The sequence below is a fragment of the Condylura cristata genome, unplaced genomic scaffold (assembly GCF_000260355.1).
Source record: "Condylura cristata isolate star-nosed mole 26May11 unplaced genomic scaffold, ConCri1.0 scaffold00017, whole genome shotgun sequence".
In the NCBI taxonomy this organism is placed as follows: Eukaryota; Metazoa; Chordata; class Mammalia; order Eulipotyphla; family Talpidae; genus Condylura; species Condylura cristata.
This window is the reverse complement of record NW_004567118.1, coordinates 4789424-4811207: the sequence shown is the minus strand read 5'-3', so window position 1 is coordinate 4811207 and position 21784 is coordinate 4789424. Positions and strand designations below refer to the sequence as shown.

The 21784-nt window shown below is 39.2% G+C and overlaps 1 protein-coding gene across 1 annotated transcript in view; it reads right to left on the bottom strand.

Annotated features, from left to right (window-relative positions):
- IKZF3 (IKAROS family zinc finger 3 (Aiolos)) overlaps positions 1–15161 on the bottom strand; it is a 46744-nt gene extending 31583 nt beyond the window's left edge. The window contains exon 1 of the mRNA XM_004684240.1: positions 15077–15161. Coding sequence (XP_004684297.1) covers positions 15077–15083 — 7 coding nt within the window. The 5' untranslated portion in view covers positions 15084–15161. The remainder of the gene's footprint in view (positions 1–15076) is intronic.
- Between the last annotated feature and the right edge of the window lie 6623 nt (positions 15162–21784).

Below are 21784 nucleotides of genomic sequence, written 5' to 3'. Positions count from 1 at the left end.
AGCAAAGAGGCATCCAAGCTCCACCAGGAACTGGGAAGGGAATATTATCTGGCAGGATGAACCAGAGTGGAATCTGGCCAGCAAACTGGAGCGCATGCCCCTTACTATGGCAAAAGGCAGGTTTAGTGCTCAGGAATGGAGATGTTTCTACTGGCAGTATTCAAACAGCATCAAAATGGGTTCTGATAGTTATAAGGGACAACATGCTATTTCACTCTTATTCTGCCCATTGGAAATAGATTGGGATGTCTTAAAAAAGTTCTGCTGGAAGAGCTTGAGTTTTTTTTTTTTTTTTTAAAGATTTATTTATTTGTGCATACAGAACTGGAGTACAGGCCAGAGGCTCAGGGGCGGTGAGAGGCTTCACCAGAGACAGAGTGGGGAACAGAACAGGCAGATCGACGGAGCACACTGCTGAGGGGAGCAGCGGGTGGGTCAGGAGAGGTCTGCCACACCATGTGGTCACCTCCGGAGCAGGCGGGAATCGAACTCATGCGGAAGCGGCTTTAGATTCTCAGGGCTGTGCTTTAACCCGCTGCGCCACCAGGGAGGGCCGAGCTTGAGTTTTATAGTAAAACAGAATCTAGGTTCAAGTTGTACTAACTAGCTCTGTGATCTCAGCAAGTAACCTGATTTCTGTGAATGTTCCCATTTGTACAAGGATGGTGATATCATTTAGTAAGGTTGTTACGGTAACTAAATTAGGCAAAAACAATATATGTGAAGACCTAGCGTAGATGCTGACACATAATATCTTTTTGACCTTGGTCTAGTCAAAGATTTCATAGATATGACACCAAAAGCATGATTCATAAATGAAAATATCTTACAAATAACACAATTAAAAAATGTACCAAAGATATGAATTGACATTTCACCAAAGGAATTATACAAATGAATAATAGGCAAATGAAGATGCTTAACATCATTAGTTATTAGAGAAATGCAAATTAAAACCAGTAAGCTATCACTTTCATTCACGAGAATGACAATCATCACAAAGTCAGAATAAGGAGAATTGGTGAAGATGTGGAGAAATGGAACCCTAAATGTTGCTGGTGGAAATATAGAACAGTTTTTTCATTTACATAAAGATGCCAATAAGCTTGGCAATACAATAGGCAGCCTTTCTGACTCCTAATATTAATACCCTGTGTTATCTTCCCCCCTTGAATGTGGGCTGGAATAGATAACTGCCTTTAATTAACAGAACATGGCAGAAAAGATGTGAAATTATTTCTGTTATTAAATTACAAAAGACTGACTTCCACCTTGCTCTCATTCTCTCTCTGGTGCTTACTCTAATAAAATAAACAGAGAGACAACACTACCAACCTCCAGGTAGGAAATGAAGCCTCACTCCAAGAACTGAATCCTGACAATCCCATGAGTGACTCCAGAGCTGATTCTTCCCTAAATGAGCTTCTGGATTCTCATTCTAAGGTTGGTACCTTGGGAAGTCAAGGACCCAGATATACTGTGGCCATATTCCTGAGATAAGTAAATTTGTATTTTATGCTGCTAAAGTTTGGGGGTAATTTGTTACATAGCAGTTAATAACCAATATACACAGCTTCTTATAGAATTAAATACAACTTTACTATTCAGCCCAACAATTCCACGTCTCAGTATCTACCCACAATGTATGAAAACATATTTCTGCACAAAGACTTGTACACAAATGTTCGTTGCAGCATTATCCATAAGAACTAAAAAGTGGAAAAAATGAGGATATTCATCAATTGTTGAACTAAAAAACAAAATGTGTATATCAATACAATGAAATACAATTCAGAAGTAAAGAGAAACTAAGCACTGATACATGCAACACCAAAGATAAACCAAAACCATTGTGCTAGTGAAAGAAACAAAGACTTCAGATTGTTACTGTTCTTTCTGTGTGGCTATTCCAGAAATGGTAAAGGTTTAGAGACAAAAATCAGAATGATGGTTGTTTGGGTTAGGGATAAAAATAGGGATTGAATCCAAAAGGGATAGAAAAGGTCTAAAACATGATGATAGTCATACAACTCTGCGAATTTACTAAAAATCATTGAATTGAACACTTAGAGGTAGAATATTATAACCACATTGAAACAGGTGCTATTTTGAAAGAACTCCGTAAGTATTTTTAGAACGATTTTATTTATTTATATATACAAGAACGGGGGTAGCCAGAAGTGAGGGGGTGAGAGGATTTACCGGAGACAGAGTGGGGAGAAGAACAGGTGGATCTATTGAAATACACTGAAGAGGGGAGCAGGGGAAGACAGGAGAGGTCTGCTGTGCCATGTGGGTCACCTCCCTGGCCGGGGATCAAACTCATGCTGCAGTGGCTGGTGATAGCTTAATAATGCTGTGACTTAACCCCTGTGCCATCAAGAGGGCCCAGGAACTCCGCAAGTATTAAAAAAGAAAGCAACAAGTGACAGCTGACTGCCCTGATTCTCTGTCTTTAAGAAGTAGGAGTTTAACTACTCATTTACCCAACACTACAAAAAGCATCCTGACTAGTGTAGCTTATGAACTACAACTAATCACAAATGGCAAATCCTCACAAGACTATCCTTAACGCCTTTAGTTGCAACTGATTTTATGCCCTTTTCAAAGAATTGTTAAGTGCTGCATTAAAACACACACACACACACACACACATATATGCATGGTGCATCTGATACTTAGCAGGAGGGAAGGAGGCTAGAGCAGCCAAGTGCAGAAGACCTCACAGGACAGCTCCCATACTTCCTCCTCATACCATCCACTTCAGAGAACTCCTAAGTTACTCAGGAAAAAGAGCAAGATTTTTGCCCTTTCTACATTGTGTTAAAATCCATGAAGATTCAAAGATTCTAATTGTGTTAGTTTTGGGGTCATATTTGTGCTTTTTATGCCTCACTTTCTATTATTAGTGTGGTGTATGAAGCTATAACCAATTTTTTTTTCTTTTTCTCCCAGTTTTATTGAGATATAAATAATATATAGCATTGTACTGGTTTGTCATAAAAGTCATGACTTTTTTTTATGTTTTTCAAGCAAAAGTGCATCATGATTTTTTCTGACAACCCTATATACACCCTTATATGTCAAGTTCTTACACATACCATGAGATGAATATCACCATACATTTAGTTAATATCCGTCATTTCAAATTCATATAAAAATGTGTGTCTGTGTATTCTCCCTCCTTGTAATGAACTCTTAGGATCTTTTCTCAACAACTTTCATCTATGTCATCCAGCAGTGTTAACAAGTTATCATGTTGTACATTACATCCCTAAAGCTATGAGTTTTTCTTAACTCATTAGTGAGCACTGTCTCTGACCTCTAACAGTGCTACAAAATCCATGAACAAGCTCTTTAAGCATTCACCTGGATATGTGAGGTTAGTCGCCCAAAGAAAAGAGCAAAGGAAGAATTTTCTTTCCTCTACAGCCTCAGAGGAAACTACTACAACCTACGGACTAGACAAGAAACCAAGACGATGGTGAGGAAGGAATAGTTCATTAAAAACTACCAGAAATCATTCTGGGTTCCAAACAATGAAGAGACATAAGAAAAGTTGTGTTCAGATTTTGATGGATGAGAAGTTATGACCACAAGCCTACATGGACTTAAGAGAAGCTAACAAAGAGCCTTTCCTATTTTCTCTAGGGCTGCCATGAACTTCCTTGAGGGGCAACAAAGGGTGGCAGAAACAGGTCTGGGATTTCTGCTTCTGTAGACGCAGGTGCAGAAAAGCCTGGTTCTAACAAATCCTGTCAATGTTTTTAATGCCACCAGACTAACTAATATAGCAAAATACCTACCAAGAGCCCATTTTTACTTATTCAGTTGACATAATTAACAGCTCTATTATGGGTAAGGTCACAAATTATTTTTGATTATTAAACCGTGGGTCTCCATATGTTACTGTTTAGACAGCAGAACAGTTTTCAAAACTGTCATTCACGCAACTTCAAATCTAGATCCAACTGCTGTCAGTTAAAAAGCAAGATTTCAACCAGGCAGCTGAATGAGAAAACATCTGGACCTACCAGTCAGAATGAGAAAGGTCACCTGTTAAATCCAGATAATCTTGTTTATTGGTGTCTGAAGGTCATACACCAAGGGCTGGATTACCAGGGTCCTCCTTTAGGCCTTGGCCTGACATCTTCATTCATCTGCTGCTGTGTGTGACACTTTAAAATCTGAAGCTTTGAAATTACTGTGTTGTCAGTCACCTTCAAATGTAATTTTCCTAATTCTAAGCCTGAATATTATGGCACTCTATTACTAGAGGCAGATGACAGCTATTCTTTCAAAAACTATTTTCCAAATCTCCATGGGGCATTTTTCTATGAAGAAAACATTTGCAACTTTCCCAATCAAAAAAAAAAAAAAAAGAAAAGAAAAGAAAGAAAGAAAAAAAGAGGAAGACCTTTGAATTAGCATAAATAAATAAATAAATAAAAGATTGTCCACTTGCTCTTGTCTAGGTTTTGGGTCAGAGATAAAGGCAGGGAGACTGCACCTTTCGTGATGAGTATGTTCCATCTTATAGACACAGGAACTGAGCCAAAATGCTTATGCTGGAGGCAGTTCTACAGACCACTGCATGTGAAACTGTTACACAAGCAACAAAGTAAGAAGCCTTAAAACCTTACACACTTTGATCAAGGCTTTTAAATCTTTTCTGGGTTGAGGACTTCTTTACAAAATGCACTTTCTGTCCAGAAGAATATATGTACACATGCACATACCCATCAGCACAAAATTTCATATAACTCTGAGAGGTTTCTCAAGTCTTAAGATCTCAGGCTGAGAAATATTATCTAGGCCTTTAAATGGGCTCAGGAGTAAATTGAAGGCTCCTCTGTGTTACAATATACATAGCAGTAATTGGTACTCAAGCATCAAGCATCTTTTTGCTCAAGCATCCTCAAAAGAAATTTGGAAATTTATGTTTCTCCCTGATACACAGCTGGCATTAAGTAGATATTAAGCTGACACCTATAGCTTTTCATTATAATTAAAGTTTTTAACAGAAATAAACTTTGTTTATTGTAAATACTGATGGCTTAAACTGTTATTGCACCCTTTCGAATGTACCTAATAGGACATACATATTAATGATTTTATTTACTGCATCATAAATTTTAAAAAAACAGCTTAAAAAATAAATCAGAAATATTCTCCTTGTACTTTTATTTTCATTTACTTTCTCTACAGAATTTTATCCTTATGTACTATTATTTTATATTTGAGTCCTCTACTCCTCTATCCCTCCCTATCATATGTCTCTACAATGGCAGCATTTACATATAAATAAAACTTTTTTGTTGCCATAAAGTGCTATTTTGTTTTTTTTTTCCTGGGTTGATTTATCATTACAATTACTAGCAGACAAATGATTAAAACAATATAGGACGTTGCAAATCTTGATTGATAATTATTAAATGTAAAGTTTGTTTGGAAAACATCTCAAAGAGATGGATTGAGGCAGATGCAATTATGAAAGTCTGATTGAAGAAATCAGCTAGTTGACCTTTTGCTTGGTATCCTAAGTATTTGCACCTTAGGGGAAAGAAATAATATTTAGCTAAGAAAGACAAAAAGGTGTGCCTTTCTTTTATAAAGTGAAGGATTACTGTGAAGAGGAGAAGGGAAGGCACCTGGGAGACAGCAGCCTTACAAGGCAGATCCATTTTAGGAAAGAACCCACTGAAGCTGAGACTCTGAGAACCATCCATAGCCATGTAACTCTTGGAAAGTTCCTAGACCCTCGTTTGAAGACCAAACATACTCTTCTTCACTTTATCAAGCAGCAGTTATGTACTGAGCACTGAAGCATCAAAGGATAAATGGGCACAGGGAGGATTAGACAGAAAGGCAGAAAGAGAATGATCAACTGAACATCTACTGTATATCCCAAAGTTCAGCATGAAAGAGTATTAAGAGTGAAAAAGACTGTCCATGCCATACCCTCAACTCTCTGGGAGAGCGTAATGCACATTAAGACCTTGCCACATAGAAAAAGGAACTCTCCTGCACTGCTGGTGGGAATACAAACTAGTACAACCACTATGGAAAACTGTTTGGAGGCTTCTCAAACTGCTTAACATGGAGCTTCCCTACAACCCAGCAATCTCACTCCTAGGTATCTACCCAAAAGACACAAAAACACTGATTCAAAAAGATACCTGCACCCCTATGTTTATTGCTGCTTTATTTACAATTGGAAAAACATTGAAGCAGCCTAACTGCCCAAAAGTAGATGACTGGATTAAAAAGATGTGGTACATATATACAATGGAATATTACTCAGCAACCCCCCCAAAAAAAGAAACACATGTCTTTTGCAGCAACTTGGATGGAGCTGGAAAAGATCATGCTTAGTGAGATAAGCCAGAAAGAAAAAGAAAAATACTAGATGGTTTCGCTCATAGCAGGAGTATAATGGACCAGGCGAGAAAATAATAAGAATAATGAACAGCCATATACCAGAGACATTTTGTGGGGGTGGAGTGGGGAATAGGATCAAAAACGGGGGAGGGAAGTGCACAGGACTGTGATGATGGCACACAGGTGACTCAGTGATGGGAAACCCATGGGGATTACAATTGAGATGAAAAAAAAAATGTACAAAATGATGTAAAAATAAGCTACTGTATTATATAAAAATAAATAAATAAATTTAATGATGAAAGTGAAAAAAAAAGACACTGCCACATGATGTAGTATAAATATGGACATAATAGGACTGGTGACTGTCTCCAGCTGGCCACCCTTCCTCTCTTCTGTGATGGGAGCAAGATAAAATTCTCGTTTTTCGACTAGGTAGGATATAGTCACTTTAAGTTTTCTGTGGTCAGTTGTGTCTAAATGTCACTATTGTTGTTTTGTGCTTTTTGTAACAGTATCTACCAAAAGCTCCTATCTTTCCTTAACTTTCCAATAATGTAACTAAGCTTCACAATATTTTAAAGATAGAATTTCTGGATGCTACACCATGTCGTGGGGAGCTCTCAAGCACTCTTCTTATCTCCCCACACTATCTGCTTCGTATAAATTATATTAAAAAAAAAAGCCATCTCTGGGCTGACACATTATGAAAAAAACGATGACTTCATGAGCCTGAAAGATTTCATTCAGTCCTCAGACCTGTGGTGTGCTGGGAAATGCTTCCATATCCACTCAGAGTGGGGGAAGGGCCTATATATAGCACTTGCTGATGCCAGTGGTTTAAATGCCATGCCATTTCAAGCTACCAACTCGAAGTCAGCCAGCTTACAGAATTCCTGAAAATGTAACAAGCAATTGTGAGGTGACTGGGGCACACCCCTGAGACTCCTATTTAACCCCTAGAAGGTCACCAAACACCAGGGTGCACATGGCCAGGTCACATGCTAATCTGAGCAGCTGAACTCACTTGGCAAGAAGAGATGCTCTGAGAGTTACCAGGCACATACGGGTGCTTCACACACACTGCCAAACAACTGGGCTGGGATCTACATTCTGTTTCCTAAGCGCCTCTTACTTCGGCTCCAAGGAGGCACCAGCACAACTGCTCCAAAGTTAAAGAAAAGCAAAAGGAAGAAGGAAGCATCTCAAGTACCCACTAAGGAACCATTACAACTGTCCTTTCCGGTTCTGCAGGTGCTAAATACTTTGTGTTCTTTTTAGTTCACTGTGCTACACAGCTTCGTTAAAAAAAAAAAAATATCCAGAGAAGTTTTTTGTTATAAAGATTCACAGAAGGAGGAGGTGCCTGGGTTCTGTCACCAACAGAACTTACCCACTTGACACAGTGGAGCTGTGAGCCTCCCTGCCCTTAGTGAACACTGCCAGAAATCCCCTGTGAGTGAACTAATGCAGCAAAAACACTGCTGATTTTGTAAGATAACCCCTGCATCCCATGAGCAACAGGTCTTGATCTGGGTTTGAGAGATGTAATATTTTGATAATAATAAAAAAAAGGCACTTCCTTTTGAAGCATCTCTTTGCGTGTGCTAAACGGGACCGCTGGAACCTCAGTGAGCACCCAGGCGAGGCTGACTCGGTCTCTCCCAGCTCGCTCCAGCCATAGCCCCCTCCTTCACACATCTAAATGTAGCAGTAATTAGCATCCATGAACCACAAATGTGGCTTGGTTCCCTGCCCCCAACCCCCTTCAGAAGCATCAAAGTAGTTTGTATTTCTCATAAGTGCAAGGAAGTTGTACGCCTCAAAAGAGACAGACTGACTGAACAGCTACTCAAGGACCCCCACAGGTGAGCAGCAGGCTCTCCTAAAGGAGGGGAGAAGAATTTTTTTCCCCCAGCAAACTTTCTAATTAACATGCTTATCTTTGATCTAAGCCCCTCATGGGGTGTCACGATATTGAAGCATGAAGGCTTTTCAAAAAAGGATCAAGTTCAGCTTTCCCCATGGAATCAAACATGACATTAACTCTCACACACGTAAGTCATTAAGTAAATGCACAAAATAATCACCACTGTCCAATCCATGGACAAGGAATCCATTTCATGATGCCTATCAGATATATGAGATACACACTTGTGGATATGTAGGACCATGTTCGAGTGTACTGAAGTGTTCCCCCCAGAATTCATGTCTGCCAGGAATGTCATGTGACTTTATTTGGAATCAGGGTCAATGTAAATGTCACTGGTACAGATGAGGTCACGCTGGCTTAAGGATGGACCAACTGGTGTCTAACAACTGGTGTCATTATAAGACAAGAAGGCTGGAAAGGCACCCAGGGAAGAGACCACAAGATCACAGCCAGGCTGGAGCACCAAGGACCCCCAAGTGAGGGTCAGAAAGAGGCAAGGATGCCTTCTTCCTTAATGTCTTTCTTGACTTGAGATTTCTAGAATAAAGTTCTGTTGTTTTAAGCCAGCGGTTTATGGCAATTTGTTAGAGGAGCCCTTGGAAACTAATAGAAAGGGAAAATATGCAACTTAAGCAGGTTAACAGCTGTGCTGATGGCGGTTAGTGATGGGGCCACTAACATGTGCTTTCGCCTGCTGGCAGCTCCAGAACACAGTCCTCGGGTAAGCAGCGAGAGAGCAGATGTTAAGGGCCTCCTGGAAAATGGTGGCCAGCAGCATGTTCAGGGCAGGGAGTAAGTAACCAGATTTACACTCCGGAATTATTCTAAGAGCAATGCCATCAGCCTATACAAGCAGGACCACAGGCTTAAATTGTACCTGCTTGTCACTAAATCTTTCCTTCCATATTTTCAGTGGGAAATGACAAAGATGATGACTGAAGCAAACATATGTGAGGTTCTACCTCAGTTCTTCTGCCTTAAACTGCATTTCTCTTTTACAGGATCTTGCCAGGAGATATTCCATCATCTCCTGTTTCTTGTCCACCTAGTTACAGCACTGGGTACCATCATAAAGCACATCTTGTCTCTATCCCTAATGTTGACAGGCTTTTACTTTATTGTGTTCCTCTGTGAACAACACATTTCATGGTAAAGCAACATACTTCATGACCTGTTATAAACATTGCTTTAACTTCTGCTTTTGACATTAGGTACCTCAAAGCCATTTTCGATCCAATAAGAAGGTCCCAATGTCCTCTGGATTGTGAGGGCCCAGTGATACTTATAGTACTCATCCAACCTCAGTAGAACTAAGACTTGGGGAACCCTGGGTTACTTCTTATTGCTAGAGGTCTGTCTGACAACAGTTGTAGTTGGTCACCACTAAGAAGAGAAATAATAATAGACAGAAATGACTAGGCTGGAAAAAGAACTCTGAACCCCTTCATCTTGCACTTGTCAATCCAGGTAACTTGTATTACTTCACAAGTAGGTATTTCATTTGTTTCATGTTTATTTTTGGTATATTATTGAGGTGGCCTTGGTTTTTGACATTAAAGTTTCAGGTGTACAATACTATAAATAATGTCTTTATACACTGCAGCATGCCCCACAGGTAGCTGCTTCTAGAAAGATGTCAATGTGGGACACTAGGGTGCTGTCTCATATTTGTAATGTAATGGACTGAATATTGGTCAGGCACAAACAATTCCATAGAGAATAAAAACAAGCACTAATCAAACACACTCCAAAACCCAGCTCGAACACTATAGTTGGGGGAGCTGGCAAGGTGCAAGAAGGCCTCATGGAGGAAAGAAACCTGAGCTGATGTACAGCTCTCCAATGCATTAGTCTATTAGATTCAAATCTTCAGAAAGAAAGGAAGAAACAACTGAAAGGCAACAAAATTTCACTCCACATAAGGCTTTATTTGTCACTAATTGATTTATGTAAATTGCAGTGGCACAAAGCTATAATATATATACTTATGTTTGTACAAACCTGTATTATATGTATGATAAACAGCTATATTACATATGTGTGTGCATCTTATATAACACACACACATATAGCTGTAATATATGTTTTTATCTAAAAAATTAGTGTTAGACTCCCCATTGAGGCTTTTTTCTTTTATTAATTTAAAAATTTTTTACATTGTTTTTCATTTTTGTACAGTATTTGACTTCCCCCCTCAGGTGTAGTCTCCTTAAATATCCCATTGAGGCTTTTTTGAAGTTTTATACAAATGTTCCTTTCAAGAATCAAAGCTTCCTTAACTCATCACACAATAAATGTCACACTAGGCCAGGAGTCAGCAGATGATGGCTCATCTGCCAACTCTAACCCAATGCTCACTTCTGTAAATAAATGTACAGACATCTTGCTCCCACTTCAGAAGCTCTGACTTCTGATTTCTTGCCTTTACTATAGTGGAGAAGCAATATACACTTGATAGAAACCATGTTATAAATTCTGAATCTTGCTCTTTTCCTGGGCTAGCAACACCCACGGAGAGCAGTAGCTTCCAGTCAGCCATGCAATCTCCAGATTGTCTTTCACTTTCAGTACAGTTTTCAATACATTAGATGAGATATTCAATACCTTATTATAAAATAGGCTTTAGATGATTTTGCCCAATTATGGGCTAGTGTAAGTGTTTAGGGAACACTTAAGGTAGGCTAGGTTAAGCTATGATGTCCAAGAGGCTGCATGTATTTCAACTATTTTCAATTTACCATATTTTCAATTTACAGTAGGGCTAGATTATTGGGACATAAAGCTATCACAAGTCAGGAAAGATCTCTGCTGGTACCCAGCCACATCTACTCGAGTCTGTATCTCCTGTGGCTGCTATACTCCAACAGCAGAGCTGAGAAGCTGCAACGTAGATCAAACAACCCATACAGCCTAAGACATTTGCTATCTCACCCTTTGTAAGAAGTTTGCCAATTCTTTCACTAGGATCCTAGGCATGTCTTTGTTAAAAAATGATCAGAGTATTGGTGGGGTGGGAAACAAGTTATATGTTAAATGTTACACCTTTTTAAATGTTAATACCTTCAAAAGCCTTTTCAAAATAATTGATTTTTGTCTCAAACAACAGCTCTAGTTGAGGAAATACTTTTTTTCCCTTAAAAATTTATTGTCTTTCCACATGAGAAAAACTGAATGTTTCTACCAGGGTATGAAATTTTCTTTTATATATGTATTTATTTATTTATGCATACAAGAACTAGGGTATAGGCCAGAGTTGTGGGGGGTGAGAGGACTCACCAGAGACTGAGTGGGGAAAAGAACAGGCAGATCTACTGAAACAGGAGAGGTCTGCTGTGCCATGTGGGTCACCTCCCTGGCTGGGGATCGAACTTGTGCCAAAGCAGCAGGGGATAACTTTGTAGTGCTGTGCTTTTAACCCGTTGTGCCACCAGGGAGGGTCCCAATCACTTTTAAATGTATAATCCTAATTCTAGTCTTGATTTCCCCAAAGCTGTGTATTTTAGGAGTGACTCATTGAGTTGGTGTCTCTTCCATCAGGCAATGCTATTTTTCAGTTCTATAATTTTATGATTTCGCAGGTATAACTTGTACACCCTGATGATATATCATTTTAAAAGATATATGATCAGATTATGTGTCAACATTAGTAATACCAGTCAGTTTGTACAACTGTACAATAGTTATAAAATAGCAAATTATTTTAAACAAATTAATTTTTTGTTTTAAAGCTAAAGTTAGCTTATTTCTTTGTTTCTGAGTCAACCTCTTTCCCCAATTATTTAATTGATCATGTCTTCTAGACTCTGCAAGAACTGCGTAACACTCCCAGACCCCTAGTTGAGGAGGAATACACAGAGATGCCCACTGGTTCATCTGCAGTGGGTGAGGCGACGGGCACAGCACAGGCAGCTACAGCGTCAAAGTGGCCAAAGTGAGTGGAGCACAGAGACAGAACGTCTTCCCCTTGGAAGTACTCGATTAAGGAGCAGGGTCAAATGCGAAGCCACCTACTTACGGGTTCCCAGACACGTGCTGCACCAAATGGCACTAAACAGAAAATGACAGACCTAGAGGGAAATGCTTGTGCCAAGCCCACCAGGACTCAGACTTCAACCAGTCTTAGATTCAGCCTCCCTGGGGAATGTGGTCTGAAGTGGCCAGTACAGATTTTCAGGCAAGCACCAAAGAGGTGATCTTTTCCATTTTCCAAAGGAGGGTGAAATAATCTGCTACACAGGCCTCTTTCCACTCCCCACTAGTAGGTTATCTGAGCCTGAACTCATCCCCCCTTCCTTTGTCTTTTCCTCTTCTCTGTCTCTAAAACCTGTGGGTTTTGTACAGTTTTTCAGGTAAGAGAGACTTCTTACCTGCTAGATGGGATGCTGCTCAGTCGGTGACTCATTCAACAAAGCCCACTAGAGTTTTAAGATTGCTTTGGTTGTAGTTGTTATTTAACATGAGTTTTTACAATATTTGTTTTCAATTTCTATTGTTGGATGGAAATTGCTTTCTTGTTTATGTTTGAGTATTTAATCTCTTTTTCTCCCCCCAATAACCTGAACACATAAAGAGGCTTTCTTCTGAATCCAGAGCAAATTCTAACATAAATCATACATTCTCAGATCAAAAGTTCTATCATTTCAAACATAAACTGTCAGGCATTACCTACCAGAACCCAGAGAAATGCAAGCTAAAGGCACAGTCTCCCTTGCCTCACTCTGAGTCTCACTCCATGAATGCCACCTTGAAGAAGTTGCATGAGGCTTGTAGAACACCATATGCCTTTCCTCAGCACAAATGACCACATCCTGTGCCAGGCAGCATTTTTCAGTCTTTGTGGTTAAGAACTGGTACAAATTAATGTATAGTTAGGCAGAGCTGGAATGTTATTTAAAGCTGTGATTTGAATCTCAGAAGTTTTAGATATAGAACTCTATTTCCTGATCCTTAAGAATCTGACAAAAAAAAAAAAAGAGTCCAAGAAATTATTCTTTTTCTTTTCTTCCTTTGAGAAACACACAAACATTAGCCTAAGATGTTCATATTGTCACTTCCTCAACAAATTTATTGCACACCTACTATGGGCCGATTCCTATTCCAGGTATTACAAATACCCAAGCAGTAAAAACGACAGCCCAAAAGCCTGGCTCACGAAGGGCTGAGGGAGAGATGCAACCAACACAAATCCAAAATTACCCCGGTGGTGCCACACAGATCATTAAATAGGGTCCTGTTTTAACAGTGACTGGGTTGTCAGGGCATCTCTGAAGAAATGACATTTAAGATGAGATCTGAGCGACACTCCTAGAGCAACACTGATCGCATATATCTACATAAAAGTCAGCATTAAATGCGTGCAACATTAATAGAAGCATGTTATGTTAAATTAAAAAATGTGAATTCAGGCCCTCCCTGGTGGCCCAGTGGATTAAAGCACAGCACAGGGAAGCTTAAACCATTTCTGCATGAGTTCGATTCCCGCCTGCCCCAGAGGTGACCACATGGCGCGGCAGACCTCTCCTGACCCGCCCGCTGCTCCCCTCAGCAGTGTACTTCGTCGATCTGCTCTGTACCCCACTCTGTCTCTGGTGAATCCTCTCACCCTCTGCACCTCTGACATGTATCCCAGTTCTGTACGAATAAATAAATCTTTAAAAAAAAATGTGAATTCAAAATTCACAAAAGTGTCCGAAAGTATGCTGTAACATCAACAAAGAAATAGAGATTGCCTTTGGGCATTGGCATAGTGGTGGGTTTTCTTTTTTCTTTCTGTGTCTATGAAGTTTCCACATGGTTTGTTTTATAACCCATGGATCGTCTCCAGAGGTAAGAGTATCATTTGTTACTCATACAAGTCCCCTTCAGTCACACCTAATTTTCTGCTAATGATGTGACTTGGGTTGGGGCTCCAGAGCGTCAGGATGGGCTGGTCCCCAAAAGGTTATCGGGTGAGAGCTTTAAACCCGACCTCTGACGTCCAGGAAGGGAGGAGGGACTGGAGCCTGAGTTCTATTAAAAACCCCTGAACCGAGAGATTCTGAGAGCTTCTTGTGGGTGAGCACTTGTGGTCCCACGAGGATGGCATGCCCAGAGTGAACATGAAGCCCTGAGTCCCCTGCCTGGATCTTGCTCTGTGCATCTCTTCCATTTGGTTGCTTCTGAGTTGTGTCTTTTATAACAAACTGAGAGTGGTGAGTAAAGTGCTTTTGTGAGTCATTCTAGCAACTCAGTGAACCAGAGGGAGAGTCCCCTGTGGGAAACCCGGAATTTGTAGCCAGGCTGGAAAGCAGTACAGGTAACCTGGGTGGGGACGCAATTGGTTCAGCTGGTGTCTGAAGTGAGGGCAGTCTCGGGAGACTCATCCTGACTGAACCTGTGGGCCCTGTGCTGACACCAGAAGTTAGTGCTACAGCAGAAATGGACTGTTGGGCACCCAGTCGATGTCTGGAAAACTGGATAATTGGCAGCTGGTGTTGGAAAACACCCCAAACTCTCTATAAGAGCATGTATTATTTTTATAATGGAAAGGAGTAGAATAAGCATTATTTTAAAAATGAAGTTAGTACAAACACCTTAAGTTCTCAAAATTTGTAGATATCCTATAGTGAGTTATTGAATGTAGATATTTGTAAAGTGAAAAAAAAAAAAAGGTACATTACTCCCAATTCAGCTCACAAGTGCAACTTTTTCTGATTTCTTTTTCATACTAAGCTTCAACCGCATCAACAACTGTTGGCTTTTAGTCTGTACACTATGACTCACCTCCCATATCCTCTTCTTCGTTGGCTGGGCCTTCTGCACTGTCCACATTTTCTATTTCATGAGGTTTGGTTAAATCGTAGTCATTCACAATCACTGGACCCTCTAGGAGATAAAAGAATTTTAACTATACAGTCAATGTGGGAGGTTTGTTATAAACATGTAATAAGTAGAATCCCATGCCAGCTTCACACAACCCCTTAGTGAGAGTGACCTTTACATATATATGCCAAGTGGGATAAATGTGAAAACACCTGAGGTTTGGAAATATGCCTAGTGTCATGCACTTTTCCATTAGACATGATTTTCTGGAACATTTCTTTTACCTGAGTTAAAATGTGACCAAGGTTCATCTGGACAGCAGTACTCTCTCTTCTGGCATGTTTCACAATATTTAGTAGGATGTGAAAGCCATCAATAAACAAAAATTGCTAGTTTTAATGATTAGAAATACTGGGCCTGAAAATACTGTTAAAACCCAGTTTGGAAAGATGCTCTCCTGGGAGCAAGCCTGTAAGCTTCACTATATTAGTCTTATTTTCTCTTTCTGTTCATATTATACATGTGGCTCTGGAAAACATATTGGCTTCCAAGTTCCTTTATTTCTCAGGCATTCTTACGAAGTACCAACAAAACTACAGATATGAATAGGTCATAATTCCTATCTTCAAGGAGTTTATACTTTGCAGATATAGGTAAGACAAGTTTACAACTGTAATGCAAGACTCAGACAAGAGATTGAGGGAAATGTAAAGTGTCGTGGGAGCTTATAAGTAAAAGAGGATAGACATAAAAAAAGCATGCTTATATAAACAGACTTGTTAGAAGTCAAGCTTATGGAAATGGGATTTTGTGCCATATATACTGACAGCATTGGAAGATAAGAGGAATGGCATAACTGGAATTATTTCACCGATGAGCATATCAGCTTAACAAAAAGATGGTAATAAAATAAACGCACTGAAAAGTTAGACATTTGACATTCCCAAACATCAAAAAAAATATTGTACCAACTATATGCAACAAATAGCCAAAGACATTGAGTCCCATGTCATTTAAGTTGGGCTGCAGCAGGAGAGGATACAAGACACGTAGAAGTGGTGCTTCTGTCAGGGACAGCCTTGATGGAATACCTGGTAGGACTCCCACTGGGATACTGGAGTGAAATGGAAATATATTTCATTAAATCCATGACTAACAGGTCCTGACATGGTGGGATGGTTTGATTTATAAATAGGCCAAGTTTCTAATTTCTGGGTTTTTTGACATCTACTCTGAGAGTTACATAACTTTCTCTATATGGCTATTTCATAACTATAATATCTAGCTCCAAGGCACTGTTCTAAACAGTAGTTCATGTTTCTCAAGCTTGTCTAATACAAAGGGTATACCTGAAACTAAAATGAGGTACATGTCTTTGACTATTTGTTGTATGTATTTGATACTCAATAATATTTTTGTGATGACTGGGAATGTCAAATGTCATTTCAGTCCATATTTTTTCAGTCCATTTCTTTTATTACCATCTTTTGGTCAAGCTACTATGCTTATCTGTGAAATAATTCCAGTTATGTTGTTCCTCTCATCTTCCAATATTTTTCATTTGGGAATATTTTTCAATAAAAATATGAGGCTACAACTCACAAAAAAGTACTTAAGTGGTAAATTTTCTAATATAACATTAGGTTTGATTTAATCAAAGTAAGTTAACCAATGGTAAAAACATAGGAGGTGTGTTTAGAAAGTAAAATTTTTAAAGTTTATAAATTATTCTGTAGCAGGTGTCAGCAGACTATGGCCTAAAGGCTGAATCTAATCATTGACTCTTTTGGTTTGGGCCCAAGAGGCAGATATGGCTTTCACATTTTTAAAGTGTTATAAAAACCATTAAAAGGCTATGGAATAGAGACCCTATATGGCCCACTAAGTCTAAAATATTTATTGTTTTCCCATTTACAAAAAAAGTTTGCTGACTCTGTTCTAGAATGAAAGTCGTTCAAATACAAGCTACTGCATTATTCAACCAAACTGTCTCCATTAAGACCAATCAGCTGAAAATATTTTTGAAAGATTTTAAAAAACAACAGTGACCAAAATAGGTGGAGTGTAGCTTGGCTCTATGATGGCAAAGAGTTTATAAGAGCTAAACGTATCAGGAAGAGACAACCACATTCCCATAGCATTTTTACTGCAATCAGGATATTTCTTTTACTTTGATGATTGCAGCAAAGGTAGATTTCTAGAGAAAAAGGACATGATGTACCTGTGGCCACTGACTGCTCCTGAGTGCCTTTCAATTCCACATTTGGTTTTATATCTGAAAAGAGAAAAATTGTAAATGTCAGCTACTTAATTTTTTTCAGGTTTGAACATTACAAATTTAGTAAGGACACCATTTTGGAAGACTTCGCAGCAAATTTCCTCTTTCGAGGACTATCCTTTCTCTATAGCCTCCCTAAAATCTGACATAGGAAGTATAAAAGGAATTATCTACATAGTAATTGTATTTTAAAGTAATTAAGAGGAAAGAATTAGCACTTTGTATTTACCTACATAGTTAACATTTCAGGTGCTTTTCATTTTTAAATTATTTTTAACTGAGATAAATGGGGTACCCCCATCAGATATTACTGCCAGAGTGCACCCACCGCCAATTCACCATATTCTGCCACCATAGACCATTGTGCCTCCTTTCCTTCTTTGTTGTCTCCCCTCCCCTACCCCTATTCTCTAAATGGTGCTTTTCATTTTTCTCTTGAACACCTGAGTTCCCTCTGGTATCATCTCCCTTCAGGCTAAAGAGCTTCCTTTAGCAATTTCAGTACTGCAACTGGGTGACCACTTTCTTTGTTTTTACTTATTTGGAAATACCTTTTTTTTAAAAAAAAATATTTATTTGTTTTTACTTATTTGGAAATATCTTTTTTAAAAAAATATTTATTTACCCATACAGAACTGGGGTACAAGCCAGAGGTGCAGGGGCAGTGAGAGGCTTCACCAGAGACAGAGTGGGGAGCAGAATAGGCAGATCGATGAAGTACACTGGTGAAGGGAGCAGCGGGCGAGACAGGCAAGGTCTGCTGCGCTATATGGGTCAGCTCCTCTGCTGGGAATCAAACTTGCACTGAACAGCTGCTGCTAGCTTGCAGTGCTGAGTCCTAACCCTTTGCGACACCAGGGAGGGCCTGAGATATCTTTATTTTGTCAATTTTAGAGGATATTTTTGCTTGATAGAGAGCTCTGGATTTACAGTCTTCTTCCAGTACTTTAAAGATGGCATTTCAATATTTTCTAGCCTCTATTGCTTCTGATAGGAAGTCAGAGTTTTCTGTATTGTTTTCCTATTATATTCTATTTCTCTGAATGTTTTCAAGACATTCTCTACTTTAGTTCAGCAGTTAGAGTAAGATCTGCCTAAGTGTGATTTTATTTTAATTTATTCTACTTGGATTCACTGAACTTATCTGTAAAACTTCAGAAACATTTAGCCATTATTTCTTAAAATACTTTTTCTGCTCTATTCATTTTCTACTTTCCTTCTAGGATTTCAATTATATGTCTATTGGTCTTCCCACTTCCCCACAGTTCCCTGACATTTTGTGCTTTCCTACTTAATGTTCTTCTCTCTGTGCTGTTCAGATTAATTACTTTCATTGATATATCTTCAGACCTACTTAGTCTTTTTTCTTTACACTTTCTTAATTTGTTAAGCTTGTCCAATGAGATTTCTATTTTAGATATTATAGTTTTTAGTTCCAGAACTTCCATTTTGTTCTTTAGTTTTTCAATTGAGATGTCCTAGTTGTTAGTTCTTCACAAGCATTTTTTCTTTACATCTTTGACTATAATCACTATAGTTGCTTAAGATTCTTGTTCTTTCTGTTCCAATAGCTAAGCCATTTTGGGATTAATCATGATGAATTTTTTTTCTCTCTCTAACATGTGTCACATTTTCCTGCTTAATAATATGACCAAATACTTTTGGATTATTAATTCTGGCACTGTAAATAATATATTACAGCATTTCTGGATTCTGTTATATTCCTCTGAAGAATACAGATGTTTTTATATTACCTTTCAAAGCATGAAGTTAACTTGCTTCGGCTCAAACTCAAATTCTACCTCACCTGTGATGGGTAACAGTTAAGATAACCAAATATTTCAGTATGTCTGAAACTGAAGATTTTTCCAGACTGTAGAACTTTCAACACTCCAGAGAAAACCAGGAGAAATTATCACCTTTGCAGAGGTAATTGTTCAGTTTCTTTGGCCTCCCATGGGCTGGTTAGCATAGTTTAAAGATCAGTCCGAGATTTGATCAACCAAAGAATTTACATATGATGAAGTCCTCTGTTCTTTCCCTATTCCTGGATCCCACTCTCCCTTCTCAGCTGCTATGTTGGTGGTGTTGTTTTAAGGAAGCATTATCCTGGGTGTTTTTATTTATTTTATTTATTTTTTAAGATTTATTTTATTTATGTATACAGAACTGGGGTACAGGCCAGAGGTGCAGAAGCAGTGAAAGTATTCACCAGAGGTAGGGTTGTACAGATTTCAAGGGTGTAATGTTATAATCTGGTCATATTCCAACTTTTGTTTTGAAAAATAGAGCCACTGTCCTTACATCTCATCCTAATTTAAAAATTTTAACACATCACCTCTAGGTGTTAGTAGCAAAACATAAAGTCAGAGGAAATGCACATATTTTAAAAGTATGCAAAGAGGCTGTCTGGCATGGGGTATCAAAATTCAAGATGGGTGAGAGGCCTGTCCATGCCCAGAAGGGGAGTAACCCAGGGCAGGCTGTTGGATACCAGGCACATGAAGAATGTGCCTATGTGCAGCAGCCAGCTTGAATGAGGTGAAGGATTCTCTGCAAAAGACAGATGGCACCGGGAGGCAGACATCAGCAGTGTAAGGAGGGCATTCAGCAGGACACTGCCTGGACTGGAGTGCTGGAGTCAAAAGGTGGAAGAGTGTATCCAAGCTAAGCCTAGCACAATGAATCAGAGCCTGAGCAAAAAGAGATCAGTTCTTCATGGAGGTGGTCTGATACGGGGTTTCTGAGCCTCAACAGGGTGAGTAAAGTACCCGCATGGGAAGGGAGTGCTGATACAAAAGAGTCCAAATAAAGTGAGTGGCCCACTGCCACTTGTGTCAGAAGAGGGCACCCACATATTAGGGGCAGCCTTGGACAGGCTGAAACAGACAAGAAATTGGGAAGACTGTCACACACAACAATGGGCATTAGATTCCCAATGAGGCAAAGAGGACATTTGTCTTGAGGAGGAGATGGGAAAAGCAATGGATGATTATTTATATAACAGAGGGCTGATAAAATAAGTAAATATAACAATGAAAGACAAGTTTTGCTGTCAGGGAAGGGAGTTACAAGTGTGAAAACCTGTTGTACTGTATAGAAATGGAGGTGCTGGCACAGTGTTTTCTATGTATAAAGAGATGTAAAATGTCAGTGTGACTATGTGTCGCTATATATGTATGTCCACTGAGAGCACCTGGGAGTTGTGACACTACAACAGATTTAATTTCCAGATGTTAACTTCCAAGCATCGTTCTTGAAGGAATATCCACTTAAAGGAACCCACCTTGGAGAAATGCCTGATTTCAGGGTTGGGGCAGAGAAAGCACAGAACTGGAACATTTTATCATGCCAGAAAGTAAAGAGGTAAAGAAAAGAATAAATTAGAAGGATGTAGAAATCATCTTGAAAGGTTTCCCCTGGCCGAGTCTGGAACAGGGAGCATGGAGCGGATAGTGGTAGCAGTGGATTATAACCCTCGGGAAGGGAATAAAACAACCCAGAAGTCCGAGTCCAACTTGACATTATTAGTGAGTGAGTCAATTAAAAGTAGGAAGGCTAAAGGGCCATCTATATAAAGTGTTTCTCCTTCAAATACTGACAAAGCTAAAAGAACAACTAAATAATGGATAACCTATAGACGCTAGAAAGTGTCTGTGCAAAGTGGCCCTCATCCAGAATGAAGCAAATGAAACATGCATCACTGGGATAATGGAAAGACCACAGCACCACTGTTGTAACACTCTGCCACGTAGGCATAAGATTAATCTAAGCGGGAGAAAATAAACTCATCATTGAGGGAGAGCTTACAGAAGAACTGTCTTATAATCCTCGAAGGGGGCCAGTCAGGAACAACTGAGAAGATGGCAGGAGAATGGAGAAACAGCAAACTAAATACAATGTGGGGTTCTGTACTGAATCTGCCAGCAGTGAAGGTTACAGAAACAATTGGAGAAACCCAGTGGGGTTTGAGATTTTACAGGGTGTAATGTGTTCACGTTAGTTCCTAGTTTAAGTGTCTGTTTTGTGGAGACACAGGAGGGCGGACACACATACACTGAATATGTAAACTGATAGGGCGATAAGTCAGCAACTCACTCTCAAAATTTTCAGAAAAACTCCGTTTTTGTACTGTATTGCAACTTTTCTTTAAGTTTGATAATATTTTAGAAAATGTAAAGCTAACTGTGAAACTTGTAACTGCATACTAAAGGGATTCTTAGCAGAAAAAAAAAAAAAGAAAACTAGATCAAAGGTCTCACATGAGCCACCTTCATGTGAAAACATCTTTTAGTTACTGCAAAGCAAATGGTTTTTGATTTGGTGGCCTAAAGAGAAAAGGTGCTGGTCCCCTGAACCTTTTAAACCTCTGACAAATGACATTTAAATAG